Genomic DNA, 23,990 nt, shown 5'->3' with positions numbered 1-23,990 from the left:
AGTGAAACTCTTAGTTTTGATAGATTTATTACACAAAGAGGGACATTTCTTAAGACATTTCGCAGTTATAGTTTATAGCTGACAAAATCGCCAAATTCAGTATCTCGTAAAACTTGGTCAAAAAAGTTGAATAATGTAAACTACTGGTTCACGCTCTGATCAGCAAATGAACTGCAAGAACTTCCTGAAATATAATCTGGTTTTAGTCTGAATTCAACTCCTGAAATAAATAACTGCTGCACCAAATTTAAAATGATTGTGTTGCACCTGTGTTTGAATTGGAGCATCATGAGTGGGGTTCTGCACCATTAATCTCATGCTACTTTGACTGTAAACCATTTTTAAACAACACAATAATCCAAATAGGTTAATTAGGTCTGCAAATAATTATGCAATTTGTAATTCTTATAGCCACACTTGTGTGTTTATTTCCGTACCTGACGGTTTCGGCTACAACTGTTGCCTTCCTCAGAGGTTTAACATCACGTGACAACCGCTGAGGAAGTTGTAGCCGAAACCGTCAGGTGTGGAAATAAACACATAGGTGTGGTGATAAGAATAACACATTGCAACACAATAGACAATTTTAACCCTTTCTCTGCTCCCTGATATAACAAAATATTCACTCTTGAATATCTTGCCCAATAGGTCACTGATATATAATGGTTGTATTGATGTAGTGGGTATAAATTTGGGTATGCACTTGACAGCGTAATTATTGAAAGTTTGATGATCATTTAACCATTGATACACAGCTGAATAAATCCACCATTGTCCCATCATGTAGTGTGACATAACGTTAGTTGGTGCAAATGGAAATTCTTCATATTGAAAGCAAACCATTTCTGTGATTTTTGTGGCCCTATCCACAAGACAACGTTAATATAAGTATAGTATGCAGAGCTTGATCAAACAAAACAAATAGTATTGTGTTGTAAATATTTGTTTTATTTATCAAAACAGTCTTTACATAGCGGCCACAAAGAGATATGTTATGACGTGGTCCACCTCCAGCTATTACGCAATTGACTAAACTCTCCTTTGCTGAAATCTGTCATCAGGGCTGACATGCCGAGAGTTTGTTTATCTTATGTGGCAAACTTCTTCTGTCGTACAGGTGCAGGTAGCTGAGTCAGGATTTCCTCAAGAGGACGTTCCACTACGACCAGGGACTGATCATCCAAGAGAGTCGCACACATGAGTGGCTGTGGGAAGTAGGAGGTGTATAATTGTTATTTTTTCCATTAATTGAAGGGAATCTGCACTGTTCAGACAGGTATTGTTGGTTATATCTTATAAAGGTGTTTAAATATTTGAAAGAATATCACAACTATGTAGTGTAAGTCAGCTTTTTTGGGAATGACTTAAAACAATTGCAATGCAGCGCTGGTTACAGGTAGTGGAGCAAATGTGTTGTTGCGTCCTCACCACGTACTGACAAAAGTATAGTACACATTTAAGGATAAAGCTGCTCAAGACACTACTTAATCACAACTCAGTCTCTACTTTGCTGCAACAGTTTGTTTCCTTGCTAAATTGGTCCATTACTGACCCACAAACAAACTGAAGGATGTTGCAGACAGCAAAGTGTTCTCTACTACATCAATCGAGTTCTCAGTGTAAACCTGCTGTAATCTACGAGGAGAAAAGGGCACAAATGGCTAATCTGCCAATTGCGGTGGTCAAGTCTGACACCGCAGTTTCTGCAGTGTCAGACCCTCAGAGTTTGACATTTTCTTATTAAACAAACTTTTGACTTACTGTATCAACCTTGCGGAGTCTGTGTCACTTTGGTTTAAGTGCATCACTTCCTGTTAAAATATTGCACACTGGCGAAGACCTTGTCGAAACCGGCCTGTGTTTGGTAGCACCTGTGCAGTTTATATTAAAATTATAAGAAGGACACGAGTGTTGCTGGCCTTGCTTTTTCTGTAAGTACACTTATTGCCGAGCACCTCTTTATTTTTGTTGTATTACGTTTTTTGGGGAGTGCGTTTTTCCTGTATTTTGTACCACTTTGGGCAGAAACATGCACACTAATGGCCTTCTTGAGGTCAATTTGTAGGGACAATCATTTTTAACATGTTCTTAAGTAGAAAATGCTGAATTTAAGCATTTCTTCATCAAATAAAGGGCAGAAAACTGATGTGAAGCAGCAGTGAGCTGAAACTCCTCCTTAAATGCATAATGCCTCACAAACTGGGATATCATGCCGGAAAATTAACTGCAGAGAAGTCATAAGGTAGAGCAGACGGTCCTCTGCTGCACCAAAGGAGTCGATGCTTTACCAGTCATGAACCTCACTGATTAGGCATCATTGCAATTCAACTTTGTTTTGATCAAACAATTATATGTATAGAACTAGAATAAGGAACTCGTTTAAATATTGGGCTGATATTGTTCAACTGTCAATAGCACTCACAATAAATACATTGAAAAATGTACAGTTAATACATGTGAGCAATTTGCATCGGTCTATTTTACCCATGGATGATCGGAATCGGCAGCATGAATCTATGATCGGAACGTCCCTAGCTATAAGCAAGGCTATCAGGAAAGAGGACTCAGTATCTGAATATTACCTGAAAGGTCTTGCAAATCTTGAATGCGTGACTGTGTTTGATTCTCTCACACTCCGGTACACTTTTAAGTGTCATTTGATTGGAGAGCTGAGATTGTGGGTCAGGGAGGGGCTGTGCGGAAGACATAAATGCCTCACTGATCAATGACATCAAGGCTATATACATCACAATAATGGTCTGCTCACATACCTGACTCTGATCTATGATGCAGAACATAAACATGTCATGTAGCAGGATGTGAGCCGGGTTCTTAGGGTTGAAGGCGACGTGGGTGACTGGTGTGTCTCTCTTCAACCAGTGAGGGTGCAACCCATGTTTCTGCAGATTGCGGCTCCACCTAGTGTACTCTTTTTGCTCTAGAGAGAACTCAAATATCTGCACACACACAGACAGGAAGTTGATGCTAACTCCAATCAACCAATCAAACTTTTTTTGTTAAGCCCCTTATTGCTGACCCAAAGTGCTGGACAACAATGCAAGACAACAGCATACAAGAAGAGCACATAATAATAAAACAATAGAAAATTAGGTTACAATTTATAAAAGTGTCACTGTAATGTTAAGTACCATATTGCAGCTTTACGTAAATAGGTCTTTAGTCTTAAACAAATGTAAATTTGTGATGGGCCGGCTGGAAACGTATTACAGTCTGGGACCAGCTATGGGGAAAGACTGATCGGCCCACTGTTTATATTTGGACCTAGGAACCTTCAGCTGCTGTGGTTTGGTATACCGTAGAGCTCGACTGGGGTGATGGATGTTTATGAGCTCATACAAATTAGATGGAGCAGTACCATAAACTGCCTTAAAACAAACATTACAAGTTTAAAATTCATCTCTAAAACACACAGGAAGAACTGAAGTGATATGGCTCTGTCACAGTGTTGAGAATCAGGCTCCTGCATTTTGCACCAGTTGGAGATAACTGGTTGACCCCAACATACAGGGCTTTAGACTAGTCAAGGTGAGAATTGATAAAAGCATTGATAGCCATTTCAAGGTCTCACTTGCTAACCAAGGGCTTTACTTAAGCCAAAAGGCGTAGTTGAAAAAAACTAACAGAATTAATTTGTTTGGCAAAATTAAAGATTTTTGCCCAAATTATTTACCACTGTTTTGCAGTAGGGGGCCAGAGAACCCAGATCCGAGACAGCACTCGCGAGAATGTTAGATCCTAACACAATGCATTCTGTTTAGGACTCATTTAAGTATAATAAATTACGAGACAATCACACTTTGATATCTCATGCAGTTAAAAATGTAATCGTGTGAGATAAGGGTGTTCTAAAAAGAAAAAAAAACCTAAAGTTGCAGATCGTCGGCATAGAAATGAAGGAAAAGCTTTGCTTGTCAAAAACTGAACTTTGGGGCAACAATTATGAGGAAAAGTACTGGTCCAAGAATAAATCCCTGAGGCATACAAGAGGACAGCGGCTCGCTGGTAGACACAAAGTCATTACTGCAAAAGTCCTGTCTTTCAAGTATGACTTGAACCATTGAAGAACCAGCACCAGAAGGCCAACAATCACCAGCATTACAGGCTTTTTGGAGTTAAGGGACAAAATATTATTATTCTGGACTTTAAGCAGTGTAGACTTGGTGCTATGTCATTATCTAAAACCAGACTGAAACTTATCTAAATAGTATTGTTTGAATAAAAACAAACTTTTCTAAAATGATAGAAACATGTCTAAAAGACCAATGGCCGTAATTAAAAGACAGAGATGATGTTGAAGTGTTCACCTGCTGATCAGCGTGCACCATGACGAGGTTCTGGCTGACTGGGTGGATGGCCATGGCGGTGGGACAGGAGCTGTACACTGGCACTTTGCAGTGGCACTAAATGCACACAGACAGGATCAAGTAGTGATGGATTAGATTTATATAGCGCTTTTTTAGACTCTCAAAGTGCTTCACAGTGAAAACTGAGAACCCATCATTCATTCAGTCCACATTCACACTGATGGTCGTAAGTAGGGATGGGTACAGAATCCGGTACATTTTTGGCACGGGCCAAATCCCGCCGATCCTACCGGGAACCGATTCATGTTTAAATTGAACAATGCCATGTTACGGTACCTGTGTGTGCTGTCATGCCTGGTTGCCGACTCAGCTCTTCGCCGTTCGGCACTTGCCGATTACTCCAGTAGCATTGAGAGTGGACTCAGCCAAACTACCTCGAGGTAAATGTAATTTTCACTGCCAACAAACGAATTGGGTTGACAAACGCTCCAACGTAAGCTAAGTAAGACTACACTTTTCAAAAAATATGCTAAGTTAATGCTAATGTACATTGGCTTTGCTATTGACATGCTTTACTATTAGCATTAGCAATTTTATACGGCAATTTCAACACCTCCAACTTTAGTAATTAAAACTACAACTAAGATTCACGTTACAATTAAACACCCGATGTGTAATAAGTACAATACTTACAGTATTAACCCTTTTTAGGGCTCAACAAAAGTAAACCACTACTAAATAACTATGTAAACTAACACTACTGCCATCTAACGTCTTAGACTTGCAACTGTAATTGAAACTCATGAATGTGATAATGAAACAAGATAACTAAACAGCGGTTCTCATTATCTGCTCATTTTTAAATGTTGCAATAAAAATGGGATTTTATCATCAAAAAAAATTAATATTCATAAACGCACACGTAAGTGTATTGCTACTGTTGAGTACTGGTATTGAATCGGGAATCGGTACTATATCGGTTCAACTGTGAACGGTACCCATCCCTAGTGGCAAGCTATATTTGTGGACAGAAACATGAATGCCAATTTGCGCCTAGAGCAGGGGTGGGCAATTAATTTTTACCGGGGGCCGCATGAGCTACCCGAGCACTGCTGGAGGGCCACATCGACAATATTTCAATTAAATTTTGCTCAATATTATTTTTGATACATACCGTAAGATAAATAATAATAATAATAATAATAATAGTAATACTTCAACATAGTGTGTGTAACAGCATTCCATGACTAATATATATAAATTAACATTAATAATAAATGACAGTAAAATAAGCACACGTATGACTGAGGAGTCATAGTGTAACTTTGTGTGGTGTTTGAGTTGTCCGACTTTTTGTGTGGCCTTAAACGCACCAGTGGTTTAGTGCTATGCGTGTTGGTGACAGATGACAAGTTGGTTTTGGCCTGGTTTGTACGGCAGAAAATGACTAGTTTTTCGAGATAGAATTGTTTTACTCATGTTTTTGGTGTGGTTATGGCCGAATATAAACAGTTTTGTTCAATAAAGTGATCGATATAATTCCTGTCCTCGAAGCATCTCGATAGACATTACAATAATTGAACGGTGTTCAATTGAACGGTGTTGACGAACACCATTAGGGCCGCTTGTTGTCACTGTCACTCAAAGTTGCATTGCAAAATTCCATAGAATAAATATGTTTATTTTGTTTAGAATTCAGATGGGATTTGATTTGGTGCGCGGCATATACTTGCTGCGCGCAGCGGACGCTTGAGCAGTGCGCAATTGCGCAGGCACGCACCTTAGGTGAGGGGACGTTGCTTTGCAGTTCATGTGTTGTTGAAAACACGGCATTCCTCGTCAACTTTTCTCTTTTTGGCGTCTCGGGTGTAAACCGTGCATCACTTGTCGCTGCATGTGCACCTTCACTCGCAGGTTACACACGGACACACGCCCATAAATAATACTTTTCAAAATAAAAGCAGCACAGTTGTATTGCGCGCAGGACATAGATGTTTTTTCAACTTTATTTTGTAATTGCAGTTGTTCACATTCACTCACAATCACGCATACGTCCACACGGAAGTAATACAAATAACGATTTTCAAAACAAAAGCAGCACCGTTGTATTGCACACTCGACATAGATACTTTTTTAAATTTATTTTGTAATTTATAATTGGCCTCACGCGGGCCGGACAGGGACGCACAAAGGGCCGGATGCGGCCCGTGGGCCGCAGAATGCCCAGGTCTGGTCTAGAGCCTTTCTGACCACCACCAAACATTCATTCACATTCCTGCACTAGTGTGAATGACACTAGGAGCAAAGTGGATGAAATGTCTTGCCCAAGGACACAACGGAAGTGACTAGGATAGCAGAGTCTAGATTCGTACCAGGATACCTAAAGTTTCTGGACAACAACTCCACGATTTGAGCCACACCACAAACGAGGGAAATTTTGTGGACCAACAAAAATAAATACATTTTAAAATTACCTTCATCTTTTCAAGGTTGTAGACGTGCACTTCACCCCCTGTGTTGGCAGCCGCGAGCCATTTTCCATCGTCACTGGCATACAACAGGTGGACTGGTTGTCTGGAGCCTGTACACATATTCATACCACACGTTCTCTCAGCAGATTAGACAAAGTTTTTCTGTGTGTGTTATGACACATATCAGCGGAGCATGTGTGACAAAATCAGTCCCACATAAACAGTGTACAAAAAAACATTTAAGGCACCAATCTTGACTCCCAATAAAAATCCAGACTGGTTTTGTAAGTGTGTACCTGTATCTGGTCACACTTTTATGATTAATTCCTGGAAAAATCAGCACTCTCACCTGACTTAGGTTTGAGGGTATGAACATATTTGCACTCAGATTGGCTGAGAGAAACAACAATGACTGATGAGTGGCTGCAGGATGCAAACAGTTTGGAGGAGTCCGAGGAAAAGCAGAGCTGCTGGGCATTGTGAAGGATCTTGGGCAGTTTAGACACCTATGATGAGCCAGAAGACAGCATTAAAGTGTGCTGGATGAACAACATTTTAGACGTTTTTTTGTCAGCAATTAGGTACCCACCTTTGACATGCAGATGTCGTCGTTGTGGATCTGGAGCCTATAGAGACGAACACTGGAGATGGTGGAGAATGCGAGCCATTCTCCACAGGGAGACAGAGCACTGCACCAGATATTATCTTCTCCCTAAACACAGCAGCACACTTATTAGCCTAACACTACAACTACACCCAAAAACTTTGTACAAATCAGTTAATTTGGTACTGCATGCTAAACCAAACCATACTGTACAATACTTGGTGTGCACTTAAGAATGTAATGATATGAAAATTGTAACAAAATTATTAAGGTTATGATTATCGCAGTATTGTTAAATGTGCTCAAAAAGTATTTATATACACAATTAAATTTTTTGACGAAGTTATTTTTTCAGTAACTAAAATAAAAAGACACATGGTTAGAAAACCCACTAGTTTGCATGTTCTGTTTCTTATGCTTCACTGATAATGTTTTAGGCTTAGTATTTTATTTGTTTTAGTGGATAGGATGTTATTCTTCTGACGGGCGTGGTGGCATCCTACACTATTCAGTGGTCCTTGAACGCACTATAAAAATACCTCTGTCCCGTATTGCTCCGAGTATGGGACGATCACGCTGTGCTTGTAGAGCACAGCTTGTAGGTGCAATGTGCACATTTGAATAGCTTAGTTGTTCGGACTGCAATGTGTTCATATAAGTTTAGATTGGGATATTCTGTTTCTTAATGGGGAAAGACGTTAATGTATTTTGTTTTCATGTTCGCAATAAAAGGTAGCGAGCTGTTTTTTGATCATTTTAATTTAAAATCGTAACTAATATATTTTGTTTTCATGTTCGCAATAAAAGGTAGCGAGCTGTTTTTTGATCATTTTAATTTCAAATCGTAACACTAACCGTCTGAGTTTTACCACAAATTTTTGTTAATACCGTTTATTGTTACATCCCTAGTGTGAACAACATTTTTATTTCACTTCCCAACTATAAGACTTTTGTGATCTTTTGTTTACAGATCCCTGATTGGTTGAATCCTCTCACTAAAGCAGTGTGGCATACAATTACAATTACAAAATAGCAGTAAAAGCGTGAAAATTAGGGTTAGTTTCCAATTTCTTACCCAAGCACAACTTAGAATGGCCGCTAAGCAAGAAAACCACCAGCACTTTTACTGTGGCTCGTTTAAGTGCAACCTCCTCACTCTTCATCCCTGTCTGTGCATGTTCAGTGACGGAGAAAAGAAGAAAAAAAAGAGAAATCCCATCCCTCCTTTCAGAACTTTGTGTGAGAGGGTGGACTACACCCTGCTGTGTGAATGTGAATTGGACATTGAGTTGCAATCGACAGGAGGCACAAAAGTCAGCTATGTATACCCTTGAATTTTATCGCCATCCATCTTCTTTCGCTTCTCCAAGGTCGGGTCGCGGGGTCAGCAACTTAAACAGAGAAGCCCAGCCTATCCTCTCCCCAGCCACTACGTCCAGCTCCTCCCGGGGATCCAATGGCGTTCCAAGGCCAGCCGTGAGACATAGGCCATGTCCACACGAACACTTAATAAACGCACTTATTTTGTCAACACCCAAACGCATACTTTTTTCCTTAAAAACGTAGACTTTTGCAAACGCTGGCCAAGGTGTAGAGTTCCAAAACTCTCCGCTCAGCGCATGCGTGTACACGACACAAACGGAGACTTGTACTCCTCTGATGATGTCATGGCTGTGCGCTGTCATTTTCAAAACTCAACAACACTGCCTTTAAACACACTATAAGAAGATCTACTGTGTGTTTGAACGTAAATATGCCGCTATTTTCACTCAATGTTGACAAAAAAAAGACTTGGGCTGTGCGACACCACCGCCAGCGCCAATGACGGTCAGCTGTTTCGGATACGATTGCTGCCGAACCGCTACCTGATAGGACAAGTTTGACAAGCAACACGTTTTGCTTTGTGTCATAAGAAAGATGCAACAAGAGCTCATGTTTTTAGTCCTTATTTAATGACAGATCATTAAGTTAACTTACGTGTGTTTCTTTCATTTGTGTAGAAGGAGCCGGGCGCGCCCGAACAACAGACAAAACATGTCTCCTTCCTTGTTGTTAATGTTAAAGACAATGTACATTTCATTGCACATGTATCTTTATATTGATCATTTAATGCGTAATAATTCCACGAGAGTTTTGCAGTGGCACACGCACGTCCGTGCGCTTATAGGGCCTTTGACATGCAAAAGGGGTTCTTTGGCTCCTTAGTGCATGCTAATTTTAGAAATAACGTACACTTCACTGACTGTACATGTAATATCTCAGGGTTTCATCAGCACAAGCGTGCATGCGAGCTTTAAACACTAAACAAAGATTCATAATGTTCCCAGGGCTCAGTGTAAGTGCAGGCTGGTTTTAAAAATAATGTACATGTCGTTGTATGTCTAGTATGCCAAAGTAAATACTATAATAACTGAGGTGTAATGCCACCAAGTCAGCTGTGGCTGCTTTTTCCAGGCTCCTGATTGGACAAAATGTGCATGACAGCAGGTGTATGCGTTTGTGAGGAGACAGACAGTTTTGAAGCTACACTTGTGTGGATGGAGATCGTTTTAACCTTGGATATGCATTTTTGAAATTCTCCTTGTGGACATGACCATAGTCTCCTCAACGTGGCCTCCTACCAGTCGAACATGCCCTAAACATCTTCCCAGGGAGGCGTCTGGGGGCATCCTGACCATTTGCCCGAACACCCCTTCTAGCTCTTCTCGATGTGGAGGAGCAGCAGCTTTACTTTGAGCTCCTCCCGAATGAGAGCTTCTCACCCTATCTCTAAGGGAGAGGCCCGTCTACCGACAGAGGAAATTCATTTCGGCCGCTTTGAAATGTATTTACTAATAATATATTTATTTTCCAAACAGAACATAGCACATTAGTAAATTGGTCATGGCAAATCAAAGGCACTTCGCAATACACACCTTCCTCTTCAGATGAATAAGTTTCTCTGGCTTTTTCTTCAAAGGTAAACTGTCACCTGGCTTCCCTGGAAAAAAGACAAATAAATCAGTCATTACACCACAATAATATACAGTGGCCAATTTTAAAAACAATATGCTTATTTTTGACACAACTTTAGCGTATACAACTTTGGGATTGCCAGCCTTTATTGGTGGCCAGGAACTTCTTATACACCAACCACGCCTTGCTTTATCGAGCCAACTCATGTCAGTAAAGGTATTAATATTGATGTGTGTTCTCTTCTCACCGTGCCCTTCGCTCTCCCCTAATCTCCACAGCTCGAGATGATCTGGGAACTGGAAGAGGAGAAGCCCCGACTTCTTTGCACAACACACCAGACTCCTCTACACAGAACAAACCTGTTACTATGGCAACAGTCCACTAATAGCTGATTGCCAAACTGCAATTCAGTGGCTAACTGAAACAATAATGTCTCCTTTTTTCTGCATAATATTGTGGTGCTCACATGTGGGAACAATATTTTATGAAGGGCTGACTCTTTGGTGTTCTTCTCCACTCTGTCCAGCAGCGGTCGTACTACCAACTGTGTATCCATACCTAAAGGGGATACAACAATAAAATCTTCAAAAGACAAGTTCACATTAATAATGTCTGATACAATGACAAAAATTTACATATTTTGCATATCGTATTGTTGTGGTCTATATAAGGGGCATATTATGATTTTTAAGGGGTCATATTTCATTTTTATTAATAAATGTGGTCTACATAACATGTCGTTTTCACATAGATTTTGTTTTGCAGACCATCTTCAAGGTGAAATGCGCCATTTTGTGGGCAGTCTTTTTGCCATTTTTAATAAAAAGTAGCAAATATTTCTAACTTGTATCGGTCATTAGACTCGATATGTAAGCGCTAAAAATTAAAACATGGCTGACGGGGAGAAGACACAGTTGAAGGGCACTTGGCCTGGAGGAGGGCCTTGGCACGTAAATAAGTCCGACCACAAAACGACACATTCTGAAGCGACGGTCTAAAAGCGACTTGAAAATTGGCTAAAACAAATCAATGCAAAATTTGGACCAAAGCACCACTGTTACATGTTATGTAGACCACAAGTAAGTATTTTAAATGTAGGAAACAGAATTATAATATGACACTTTTAAGTCGTGTGGCTGAAGAGAAAAGAATAACATCACGCCAACCAAGAGAACTTTAACACTGACCTCCAGAAACAACAGCAGTGTCAGTATGGGCCAGCGCCCTCACATCATGTGAATGGTTTTTAAAGGTCCTAGTTCGGACCCAGTCCTTGTTCTGCTGATCGGCGATGCTGGAGAGAAACTGGAACTGTACCACAGTGCCCTCGGACGTCCCAGCGATGAGACTGCTCTCATCCTGTCAATCAGTTAGGATAATCAACACTATCAATTCTGAAGGAACATGAATTTGAAACTGGCTTCTTATGTGTGGCTTCGTCTTATGACTCACACACCTGGCTTACAGAAAGAGCAAGAACATCAAACTTGGTGATTAGGTGAGTTTGGACAAGTGTTCCTGTGATTCCATCCCACATCTGGACTTTTCCTGCAGAATCACCACTGATGATGGTTTGGTTAGATAAGAAGATAATAGCCCAAACCACCACCTCGCTTTTCCTGGGTGCCCCAACACCTCTTTCTACCAGCATTCTGTGTGCGCTGTGACCTAATTTAAGGATAGTAGAATGTTTTAAACTGATCCCAAATCAATGGTGATTTTGTATTAGTTTACCTGTTTCAGCATCAAATATTCTGATCATGTTCATTGTGCCAGCAGCCACACGTGTGCCAGAGTGGTGCCAAGAAAGACTCATTATACGACCTGGAAGATTACAGTAACACATATGTCATAATGCCCATGAACTATATGCCTACTACAGGTTTCAAAAGAGTCACGGAGGAAACATGGGCCAACGTTGAAAGCCAGCATTATCAAATTAATGTGTGGGCAAAGACCTCCACTGTTAAGTTAACTTGCAGTTACTTTTAACTAGGGATGTCCCGATCAAGGTTTTTGCACTTCCGATCCGATACCGATGTTGTTCTTGCACTTCTAATCCGATACCGATACTGGCCTTATCTGAGCATGTATTAAAGTTTAAAGTTATTTAGCCTACTTAGTTGTCAGATTCATGTTGAAAAGGGTTTTAGTACCGGTACTCTTGATAACAACGAGGCAGCTAAATTAGGTGAGTTTGAATAATACACAATGGTTGGTAACAAGAAACTGACCTGTTTATTCATGGATAAACACAAAATAGACAAAATTATACATGACCAACAGAAATGGCATCATTGAACTAGGGCTGGGCAATATGGCCTTTTTTTAATATCGCAATATTTTAAGGCCATATCGCGATACACGATATATATTTGGATATTTTGCCTTAGCCTTGAATTAACACTTGATGCATATAATCACAGCAGTATGATTATTCTATGTGTCTACATTAAAACATTCTTCTTCATACTGCATTAATATATGCTACTTTTAAACTTTCATGCAGAGAAGGAAATCACAATCTGGATCTGGAAATGTTTGCCTCTGCATTTTGATGGTGTGGCACCAAACGGAGATATTGACGTGCGGAGTAAGCACTCTTCATTCTCTAACGGGTGACTTTTCAAATGACGCTACATATTAGCAGTAATGCTACTTTTTATAGCAACGCTTTTGCCCCACACTTGACAAATTACGGTTGTCTGTTCGACATATTCCCACTTGAAGCCAAACCACCGCCAGACGATGGACTTCTGTTTTTCTTGGGAATTAATTAATTCTTCCTTCATTATTACCGCTCACACGGCTGCGCTAGCATACAGCTAACGTTAGCCATGCTGCTAACTCTCTGCTGGGAGAGGGCGTATACGTATGTGACGTATGACGTGACAGTATGTGACGTGACAGTATGTGACGTGACAGTATGTGACGTGACAGTATGTGACGTGACAGTATGTGACGTGTGTAAGAAGGTGTGCTTGCTGTCTGTGAGAAGCAGACACAAGAAGGAGTGGGAAGAGCCTGTCGTGTAATGCCAGCAGCTAAAGTTAAGTTAAAGTTAAAGTACCAATGATTGTCACACACACACTAGGTGTGGTGAAATATGTCCTCTGCATTTGACCCATCCCCTTGTTCGCCGCCTGGGAGGTGAGAGGAGCAGTGGGCAGCAGCGGTGCCGCGCCCGGGAATCATTTTTGGTGATTTAACCCCCAATTCCAACCCTTGATGCTGAGTGCCAAGCAGGGAGGTAATGGGTCCCATTTTCATAGTCTTTGGTATGACTCAGCCAGGGTATGAACTCACAACCTACCAATCTCAGGGCGGACACTCTAACCCAGCGTTTCTCAAAGTGTGGGGCGCGCCCCACTGGTGGGGAATAGAGACATGACAGGTGGGGCGCGAGGAACGGGAGGAAATTTCACTTTAATTTTTTTTATTATATTCTTAAGATTTTTTTTTTTTACTATGCTTTCATTTTCTATACATACTGTAAATCACTTTGTGATTCTGTCTGTGAAATCCGCTATATAAATAAATGTAAATTACTTATTTTTCCTGTAGGCTTTACATTTCTAGGTAGGAGCGAAAGTTTGACAGACATAGCAACAGTAACTAATGGGGGCGGGGCTAAGCGGAAGCTTTGTGAATGGCGAGTCACTGTGCGAGGATTTGCTGTTTTGCAAATACATAAAAAATAGAGCCACTGCTGATGAGCTGTTCAAGATAATGGGCAGTTTCCTCAAAGAATACGACCTTAAATGGGAAAACTGTGTGGGCTTTTGCTCTGATGGCGCATAGACCATGGCAAAGTCAAGAAACGGGCTGCAGGCTCTAATAAAGAGGGTTGCGCCAAATGCGCATTGGACACACTGTGTGTCATTCACCAGGAAGCACTCGCGTCAAGCCAGCTCAGCCCCAAACTCAATGAGGTTTTAACAGAGGCAGTGTCAAGCCTGCAACCCCTATTTGAAAAGCTGTGCAGTGCAAAACAGGCTCATTGCAGCCACTAATGCTGGAGTACTGTAAAACTCATGTTCACTTGACCTGTCTTGCCAAATGCATATAGCGCCTCCTTTTTTCTGTTGCAAAGATTGCAAAGTGGCAAATTTATTTGTATTTATTATTGAAATTGATGCAAGTTATTTGATTTATTATTGAACTTGATGCAAGTTATAACACTTTTTTTGATTTATTATTGAACTTGATGCAAGTTATAACACTTGTTTTGATTTATTATTGAACTTGATGCAAGTTACAACACTTTTATTTGATTTATTATTGAACTTGATGCAAGTTATAACACTTTTTTTTTATTTATTATTGAACTTGATGCAAGTTATAACACTTTTTTTTATTTATTATTAAACTTGATGCAAGTTATAACACTTTTGTGTTATTTATTATTGAACTTGATGTAAGTTATAACACTTTTATTTATTTATTATTGAACTTGATGCAAGCTATAACACTTTTTTTTATTTGCTATTGAACTTGATGCAAGTTATACCACAGCTGCACAGTTATTTTATTTATTATTGAACTTGATGTTATTTTATGTTATTGAGTTTGAATGTATACAACTTGATGTTACTTGATGTTCAATAAATTTGAAAATGTTAAGCTTGGCATTAGCGTTCTGTTGGGGCGATGGGGGCAGGTGGGGCTTGAAAACTCCCCCTTGTCCAAAGTGAGGGATGACAAAAAAAGTTTGAGAACCACTGCTCTAACCACTAGGCCACTGCCAAAGCAACTGCATGAGAATGTATACTCAAATATCACGATATAGTCATTTTCTATATCGCACATTTTTACCGGTAACTTTTAATTCACATGGCTGTCTTAACGGTTAGGACACAGACCTGTGGATGTGTTGAAGGTGTGCTGGAAAATGCGGAACGGAAATTAGGGAGCAGCAGAAAAGTGGAATGTATTATTTATTTATTATAGGGGCGGCGTGGCGAAGTTGGTAGAGTGGCTGTGCCAGCAATCGGAGGGTTTCTGGTTACTGGGGGTCAATCCCCACCTTCTACCATCCTAGTCATGTCCGTTGTGTCCTTGGGCAAGACACTTCACCCTTGCTCCTGATGGGTGCTGGTTAGCGCCTTGCATGGCAGCTCCCGCCATCAGTGTGTGAATGTGTGTGTGAATGGGTGAATGTGGAAATAGTGTCAAAGCGCTTTGAGTACCTTGAAGGTAGAAAAGCGCTATACAAGTATGACCCATTTATTATTATTTATTTAAATCGGTGCGTTGGAAAACACGGACGGGAATTTTTTAAAAAACTGGATCTGGATCGGCATTTTCCCATGCCTTGCCGATACGCATTTTTTGGCAAATATCGGCGGCTGATCCGATCCAAATATTGGATCGGGACATCCCTACTTTTATCTAAGTAGGTGTTGCTGCTAAAACACATACACAAACAGTAGAATGGCGGATGAAACATTTGACTGTCCCCATTCTTACTTTTTTGCCTTTCAAAGTTCCTTTGAAACTGAATCCTGTCCTTCAGTATTTCAAATATCTTCACCGTCCCATCTTCACACCCAACCTGCAATAAAATATGCATCATTAAACCATACAAAAACACATTTTCATAGCAAAGTGGGAGTGGAGGAAATAAATGATCCACACAATCTCGACTGACCGCTAACTTTGTTTCCTTGTTGTCGCTACTGATTGCCCAGATTGGTCCGCCATAGGCATCCACTGTGTACTTGGGCTGCAAGTTCTCCAAGTCATACTCTATGATCTCTCCGCTCAAGCCAGCGCTGAAGAGGCGCAGCCCAACCCAGCACAAAGCCTCAATGCTACCACCTTCCCGTCCTGGAATCACCTGTCAAACCAAAACTTCGTAATTCATCACTACACACCTTGTAAGCATCGTAGTAAAACAATATTTCCAACTACCAAGATTATGAGTGCATATACTGTACATCGTTTAAAATAGAGTGCTTACTGAATAAGCATCATAAGTTCCAAAAAAGTTTGCTGTGTCTTAAATAACACAAGGACACTGATGATACAAATAATCAACATTACATTTCTAGACTGCATTATCAAATTATTATCACTATCTGCACCGTAAATGTTTACATTGGTTATACTTGTATAGCGCTTTTCTACCTTTTTAAGGAACTCAAAGCGCTTTGGCACTATTTCCACATTCACACACACATTTACACACTGATGGCGGGAGCTGCCATGCAAGGCGCTAACCAGGACCCATCAGGAGCAAGGGTGAAGTGTCTTGCTCAAGGACACAACGGACGAGACTAGGATGGTAGAAGGTGGAGATTGAACCAGGAACCTTCAGGTTGCTGGCACAGCCACTCTCTCCCAACTGCGCCACGCCGTCCCCACATTGTTTGTATACACTAGCATTTAAAGGCCTACAGAAATGAATTTTTTTTATTTAAACGGGGATAGCAGATCCATTCTATGTGTCATACTTGATCATTTCGCGATATTGCCATATTTTTGCTGAAAGGATTTAGTAGATAACATCGACGATAAAGTTTGCAACTTTTGGTCGCTGATAAAAAAAAGCCTTGCCTGTATCGGAAGTAGCGTGACGTCACAGGTTGAAAGGCTCCTCACATTTTCCTATTGTTTACACCAGCAGCGAGAGCGATTCGGACAGAGAAAGCGACAATTACCCCATTAATTTGAGCCAGGATGAAAGATTCGTGGCTGAGGAACGTGAGAGTGAAGGACTAGAGTGCAGTGCAGGACGCATCTTTTTTCGCTCTGACCGTAACTTAGGTACAAGCTGGCTCATTGGATTCCACACTCTCTCCTTTTTCTATTGTGGATCACGGATTTGTATTTTAAACCACCTCGGATACTATATCCTCTTGAAAATGAGAGTCGAGAACGCGAAATGGACATTCACAGTGACTTTTATCTCCACGACAATACATCGGCGAAGCGCTTTAGCTACGAAGCTAACGTGATAGCACAGGCTTAACTGCATGTAGAAACAAAAGAAATAAACCCCTGACTGGAAGGATAGACAGAAAATCAACAATACTATTAAACCATGGACCTGTAACTACACGGTTAATGCTTTCCAGCCTGGCCAAGCTTAACAATGCTGTTGCTAACGACGCCATTGAAGCTAACTTAGCAACGGGACCTCACAGAGCTATGCTAAAAACATTAGCTATCCACCTACGCCAGCCAGCTCTCATCTGCTCATCAACACCCGTGCTCACCTGCGTTCCAGCGATCGACGGAGCGACGAAGGACTTCACCCGATCATCCGTGCGGTCGGCGGCTAGCGTCGGATAGCGCGTCTGCTATCCAAGTCAAAGTCCTCCTGGTTGTGTTGCTGCAGCCAGCCGCTAATACACCGATCCCACCTAAAGCTTTCTTCTTTGCAGTCTTCATTGTTCATTAAACAAATTGCAAAAGATTCACCAACACAGATGTCCAGAATACTGTGGAATTTTGAGATGAAAACCAAACTTTTTGTACTGGATACAATGTGTCCGAATACTTCTGTTTCAACGATTGATGTCACGCATACGTCATCACACATAGACGTTTTCAACCGGAAGTTTAGCGGGAATTTTAAAATTGCACTTTATAAGTTAACCCGGCCGTATTGGCATGTGTTGCAATGTTAAGATTTCATCATTGATATATAAACTATCAGACTGCGTGGTCGGTAGTAGTGGGTTTCAGTAGGCCTTTAAGTCCCATCTTAAAACTAATTTGTAAACACTAGCCTTTAAATAGACCCCCCTTTTAGACCAGTTGATTTGCTGTCTCTTTTCTGCTCTGCCCCCCTCTCCTACGTTGAGAGGTTATCAGGTGACCACAGATGAAGCGCCAGCTGTTCAAAGTCGAGACCCGGGGTGGACCACTCATCTGTGCATCAATTGATGACGTCTCTGCGCTGATAGACAGACAACATTCACACTCACATTCACACACTAGGGCCAATTTAGTGTTGCCAATCAGCCTGTCCCCATGTGCATGTCTTTGGAGGTGGGAGGAAGCCGGAGTACCCAGAGGGAACCCACGCAGTCACGGGGAGAACATGCAAACTCCACACAGAAAGATCCCAAGCGCAGGATCGAACCCTGAACCTTCATATTGTTAGGCAGATGCACTAACCCCTCTCCCACCGTGCTGTAGATACTTTTTCTTGTGCTTTCTGATCTCTCTCTCTCTCTCTATGTCCACTCCTTGCTGTACATATCCTACCAAGTCAGACCTACACTGTTTCAATGTCCATTTCTCTGTTCTCAATTGTTGATAACTGACACCCCGGATTGTAAATAATGTAAATAATTCAATGTATATACCCTGATGATTATCTTGTGTGATAACTGTATTATGATGATAGTATATATCTGATAGTATATAACTGTATCATGAATCAATTTAAGTGGACCCCGACTTAAACAAGTTGAAAAACTTATTCGGGTGTCACCATTTAGTGGTCAATTGTAGGGAATATGTACTTCACTGTGCAACCTACTAATAACAGTCTCAATCAATGCAATTGATCAGTTTATGAATGCAATGTTGACATGTTTGTCATCTCTAGTCAATAAGAGTGAAAGACATGCAATACATAGCATTAATAATAACACAAAACATGTGGTACTTTCTGGGATGCAAGTGTCTACTTACCTTTTCTTGGTAGTAGTTGTCAGAGAAGTTGAAGATCTCCACACTACTGTCCGTCCGGGCAACAGCCAGTCGCTCGGAGCGGTGGTTGTACGCCATGGCTCTCAAAGCGCTGGGCATGTAGTCAAAAAATCGAACCCGGTGCACGGTAAACTCGCCCATTTTGTCCAACGGGGGAGAAAACACGCACAAGTGGGTTGTCGACACGAGTGTTAGTGTCCAACAAATACTACGACACGCTGCTATGCGCTATCGAGTAAAACACCTCAATTATCAAATGCAGCGCATGCTATTTTGGACAACGAATAAGTATAAAAATAAGGCGAAAAGACGCCCTTCCTCTTTACACACGCAATGTTATTATTAAGTTAAACTCAAGCTTATACGCCGTTCACATGCGTGAAACACGCTGGAAAACACTGGCAGCCATGTTGTAGACCTATGACCCGGAGATGATCCTCAGGAAACAGCTCGTACTGCGCAAGCGCACTCGGCAAACGTCGTGAAACACAAACATTGTTTATCTGTTTTATTCAATGTACAACACGTGAACAAATTATATAATAATTTGTGCACTCTCGAGATTATGCAGGCTGTCAGTAACTCAGATTTGGGCAAATATCGACATTACCTACCAAGTGTAAGATCACAATGAGATCGATACAAGTTCAACAAGGTCCATATGTGTCTTGTTTTTCAATGTTTTCGCATTGTTGATATTGTTGTATCAATTTATATTGCACACACACGCACACAAATGTAGTTTCTTGGTTTTATGTATTTATTTTTGCGCCATTGACTTAATTTCCCCCCAAACAATAGAATGTAGTAAAAGAAGACGATATTATTATTTTTTTTTACAGTGTCTTATATGTTGTATGTATATATTGTTAAATTATTCAAATGCGTTGTGTAAACGTGTTTTTGTTTGCCTGAAATCGTTGCCTTGCGTTTTATTTTGATTATTATAAAGATCAACAGAGAAAATAATTTAATTATTCTAAACATTTTCAAGCAACAAATATTCTTGATTAGTATTCGATCATAGCAAAAAAAATATCAGTATCGTCCCTTTAAAAACGCTGTATGTGACGTCACTTTCACCAAGACGCGAATGTCCCAACGAAGTTTCCGTAGTATTTTCGCGGCAGATTTATTTTGGGACCGGCGGGCCTGACTACTTTGACAAATGGTGCAAATAGTCATACGGTAAGATCAACTTTTATCTGCTATCATTGGCGAACATCGAATAACAGATCAATCTATTTGTAGTAATGTATTTTAAGAAAAGCGATTTCGAGTGTTCAACTCAGCAACACTTTTGTTGTTAGAAAGCATTATCCGTTTCAGAAACAGGGAAAATGGCGGTTTTCAACTTTCAAGTAATGAATGTAGGCTTACGCATGTTTAGTTTACGACTGTTTGTACCTTTTGTAGGGCGAGTGTGGACAGCAGCAGTCCTCCCGAGTGGCTGCTGATCGAGCTGCAGGGAGAAGTGGTGTCCAGACAGAACTCTGGTCTGGCGGGAAATGTGATGGGCGATTTGCTCTATACCAAAGAGGTAATCAACAATTACTACACAATATTATTGTTTTGATTGTGGGAAGAAGCTGTGGTACACATTCATCCTGGAACTACATGTGTAATCCCGTCGCATAACAGTTAATACAGCATTGGAAACAACACCCAGGCGTATGTGCTCCACTAAATGTGTCCTTAGCTAAAACTATATGTAATTATTTTTTGATGACTTGACTGATTGGCAATAATTAATGATCCAATAAGTCATGATACATTTTGTGCAGGATAGTTGCACTTTTAACAAATGGCTGGGCTGTAGCATCAAATTCTGTGCCCCCATACAAAGACTTCTAAAGTCCCGTCCCCCCCCCCATCCCACTCTAATCCTAGATGTCATCACACCAGAGACACTATATTGTACAAAAACTATATTGTTTGTTAGTACTTAGTAATAACACATTTGTGTTGTTAAATGGATGTATAATCAACCAATCAATGTTTATTTATATAGCCCTAAATCACAAGTGTCTCAAAGGGCTGCACAAGCCACAACGACATCCTCGGTACAGAGCCAGAGAGGACCGCATATGTGGGTAACCCCCCCCCACCCCCCCCCCCTCTAGGGGAGACCGAAAGCAATGGATGTCGAGTGGGTCTGACAGCGTATAACTTATTTTTAGACTTTTCAAAGAAAATATATCAATCATCTGAGATTATGCAAATTATATGATGGTACCATATGCCGACACCCATGGCCACGTCCTTGCCACCACAGGTATATTGGCAATCTGGAGGAAACCCTGAACCTTAAATAGGTTTCTGACTTTTTAAAGATGGCATGAAGATATCTAGATGAACCCCCCAAAATGTCTTTTTTTTTTTTTTTAAGATGAATAAAAAGTGCCAATAAAATCATTATAAAGCGGCCAGAATATGATTTGATATAATCATGTAACCTGTCATTATTCACTTAAATGTTATAAATATGTCAAGTTTTACATTTCCTTTTCCTTCAGCATGTCGTGATTACATGATTAATGAAGGATTATCATCAGTGGATAATACAAATCATAATTCAAATCACGTATTTTACACATTTTCATTTCTCTTTACAACATGTCTGAAAAAGAGTTGGAAGAAGCAAAGCTTTTTTAATCCTATCCCTTTTACAATTCATAGCAATTACTAACACATGGATTCACTTTACTGTTCTCATTTTATAACACAATTTACATCATCCATTCCATCCATTTTCTACCGCTTATTCCCCTCGGGGTTGCGGGGGGTGCTGGAGCCTATCTCAGCTACAATCGGGCGGAAGGCGGGGTACACATCAATGAACTCTAAATACACATAAATAAACACTTCTCTTAATAAAGATTTAACTCAGTTACAATTTACTTAACACAATGAATAATGTCTTATTTTCAACAAGTTCAAGACGTTAATCACAATTCTTTTTCCTTGTACTTTGTAAACACTTGTAATTTGAACAGCCGCCTAAACTGGATCATATTAGTACATGCATTGCCACATACTGATACACAAAAGGTGTAGTTCTCTTTTGTTGAAAATAATTGTTGCACATTCTTCGGTTTGCTTTGTACGTAATTTTAGCTGTTTGCAAACACACCAAATATTTGAATTTCAATATTTTGGAGTTAATAAATACAGGGTTTGTATGTTTTTTTATATCCAACATTACGTATTATTCTAACTGACCTCTTTTGTAACACAATTAGTGAATGAAGTATACTTTTGTAGTTATTTAAGAATGTGTAGTGATTCTTGGTCTAGAACATCATTTTCTATAATTTCATTATAGAAATATTTTGCCAATTTATGTTGTATATTTTTTTTGAGGTTTCCAGTTCATTTTGTTATCTATTATTACACCTAAAAATGTGGTTTATATTACCCTTTCAATTAGAGATGTCCGACAATATCGGACTGCCGATATTATCGGCCGATAAATGCTTTAAAATGTGATATCGGAAATTATCGGTATCGGTTTCAAAATGTTACATTTATGACTTTTTATGACGCCGTTGTACGGAGTGGTACACGGACGTAGGGAGAAGTACAGAGCGCCAATAAACCTTAAAGGCACTGCCTTTGCATGCCGGCCCAATCACATAATATCTACGGCTTTTCACACACAGAAGTGAATGCAAGGCATACTTGGTCAACAGCCATACAGGTCACACTGAGGGTGGCGTATAAACAACTTTAACACTGTTACAAATATGCGCCACACTGTGAACCCACACCAAACAAGAATGACAAACACATTTCGGGAGAACATCCGCACCGTAACACAACATAAACAGAACAAATACCCAGAACCCCTTGCAGCACTAACTCTTCCGGGACGCTACACCCTCCCACCCCCCACCTCAAACCCGCCCCCCCAACCCCGCCCACCTCAATTTCCTCATGCTCTCTCAGGGAGAGCATGTCCCAAATTCCAAGCTGCTGTTTTGAGGCATGTTAAAAAAATAATGCACTTTGTGACTTTAATAATAAATATGGGTAGTGCCATGTTGGCATTTTTTTCCATAACTAGAGTTGATTTATTTTGGAAAACCTTGTTACATTGTTTAATGCATCCAGCGGGGCATCACAACAAAATTAGGCATACTAATGTGTTAATTCCACGACTTTATATATCAGTATCGGTTGATATCGGAATCGGTAATTAAAAGTTGGACAATATCGGAATATCGGCAAAAAAGCCGTTATCGGACATCTCTACTTTCAATGTCTTCCTCATGTATTTGTGTTTGTTTGAATTTCTCTTCTACTGTTACTGAATAGCAGTATTTTAGTTTTACTGAGATTCAAATATAGTCTGTTTTTGACAAACCATTTATTTAATTTGTTAATTTTTTCTGTTGTTGTTTGTATTAGCTTATGTCTGTTTTCACCTGAACAAAATGCTGCTTGTGTACCTACAGAAGTATTCGATTTCAGATGCTGAGCTTAGTTGCCTGTTTTATGTTTCTCTTCTCTTTCTGTTTTCTCTGGTTATCTTTTATTATTTCTCATTCCACCAGGGGGTGCCAGTGTTGATTGTGGGACATCACATATTGTATGGCAAGCAGGTCAAACTGGAGAAACCCTTTGCTGTCCTCACTAAACATGCTGCCCAATCACAGGACACTGGGGAATACCATGATGCCTCCAAGGTTACCATGGAAACGGAGCAACAACGCTCCACCTCCTACTGTGTGTCTGCACTTATCAAGCGAAAGCTTATCTTCAAGACTCGACCCAAACCCATCATCACGAATGTGCCCAAGAAAGTATAGTAGGCCTGGACTGAGTTATGTGGGAAGGAAAACTAACTGATACAACATTTGAATGTTTTATGGCTTTCTTTTTAGGAGACTGCTTGTTTGTGTGTAACCGTAAAATATAATTGTTTTATATAAAAGTATAAAGGGGAAAAAAGCTGTGTTTTTCTTC

At 40.3% G+C, this 23,990-nt stretch overlaps 2 protein-coding genes across 2 annotated transcripts; one reads left to right on the top strand and one right to left on the bottom strand.

Annotated features, from left to right (window-relative positions):
• Positions 1–933: 933 nt before the first annotated feature.
• On the bottom strand, positions 934–19,482 carry utp4 (UTP4 small subunit processome component). The gene is made up of 16 exons (XM_062036019.1): positions 19,005–19,482; positions 16,006–16,194; positions 15,825–15,909; positions 12,090–12,179; positions 11,812–12,023; positions 11,543–11,714; positions 10,822–10,913; positions 10,603–10,699; positions 10,316–10,380; positions 7,386–7,508; positions 7,146–7,302; positions 6,800–6,906; positions 4,326–4,421; positions 2,772–2,957; positions 2,583–2,693; positions 934–1,205 (listed from the first exon to the last, which is right to left on the bottom strand). The coding sequence occupies exons 1-16, from the start codon at positions 19,161–19,163 to the stop codon at positions 1,089–1,091; spliced, it is 2,058 nt and encodes a 685-aa protein (XP_061892003.1). The 5' UTR covers positions 19,164–19,482; the 3' UTR covers positions 934–1,088.
• Positions 19,483–20,111: 629 nt separating this feature from the next.
• Positions 20,112–23,990, top strand: chtf8 (CTF8, chromosome transmission fidelity factor 8 homolog (S. cerevisiae)). The gene is made up of 3 exons (XM_062035459.1): positions 20,112–20,210; positions 20,439–20,562; positions 23,579–23,990. The coding sequence occupies exons 1-3, from the start codon at positions 20,191–20,193 to the stop codon at positions 23,831–23,833; spliced, it is 399 nt and encodes a 132-aa protein (XP_061891443.1). The 5' UTR covers positions 20,112–20,190; the 3' UTR covers positions 23,834–23,990.

This window comes from Entelurus aequoreus, linkage group LG24, assembly GCF_033978785.1.
Source record: "Entelurus aequoreus isolate RoL-2023_Sb linkage group LG24, RoL_Eaeq_v1.1, whole genome shotgun sequence".
Taxonomy (NCBI): Eukaryota; Metazoa; Chordata; class Actinopteri; order Syngnathiformes; family Syngnathidae; genus Entelurus; species Entelurus aequoreus.
Note: the sequence above shows the minus strand (reverse complement) of the source record. Positions and strands in the feature narration are given on the sequence as shown.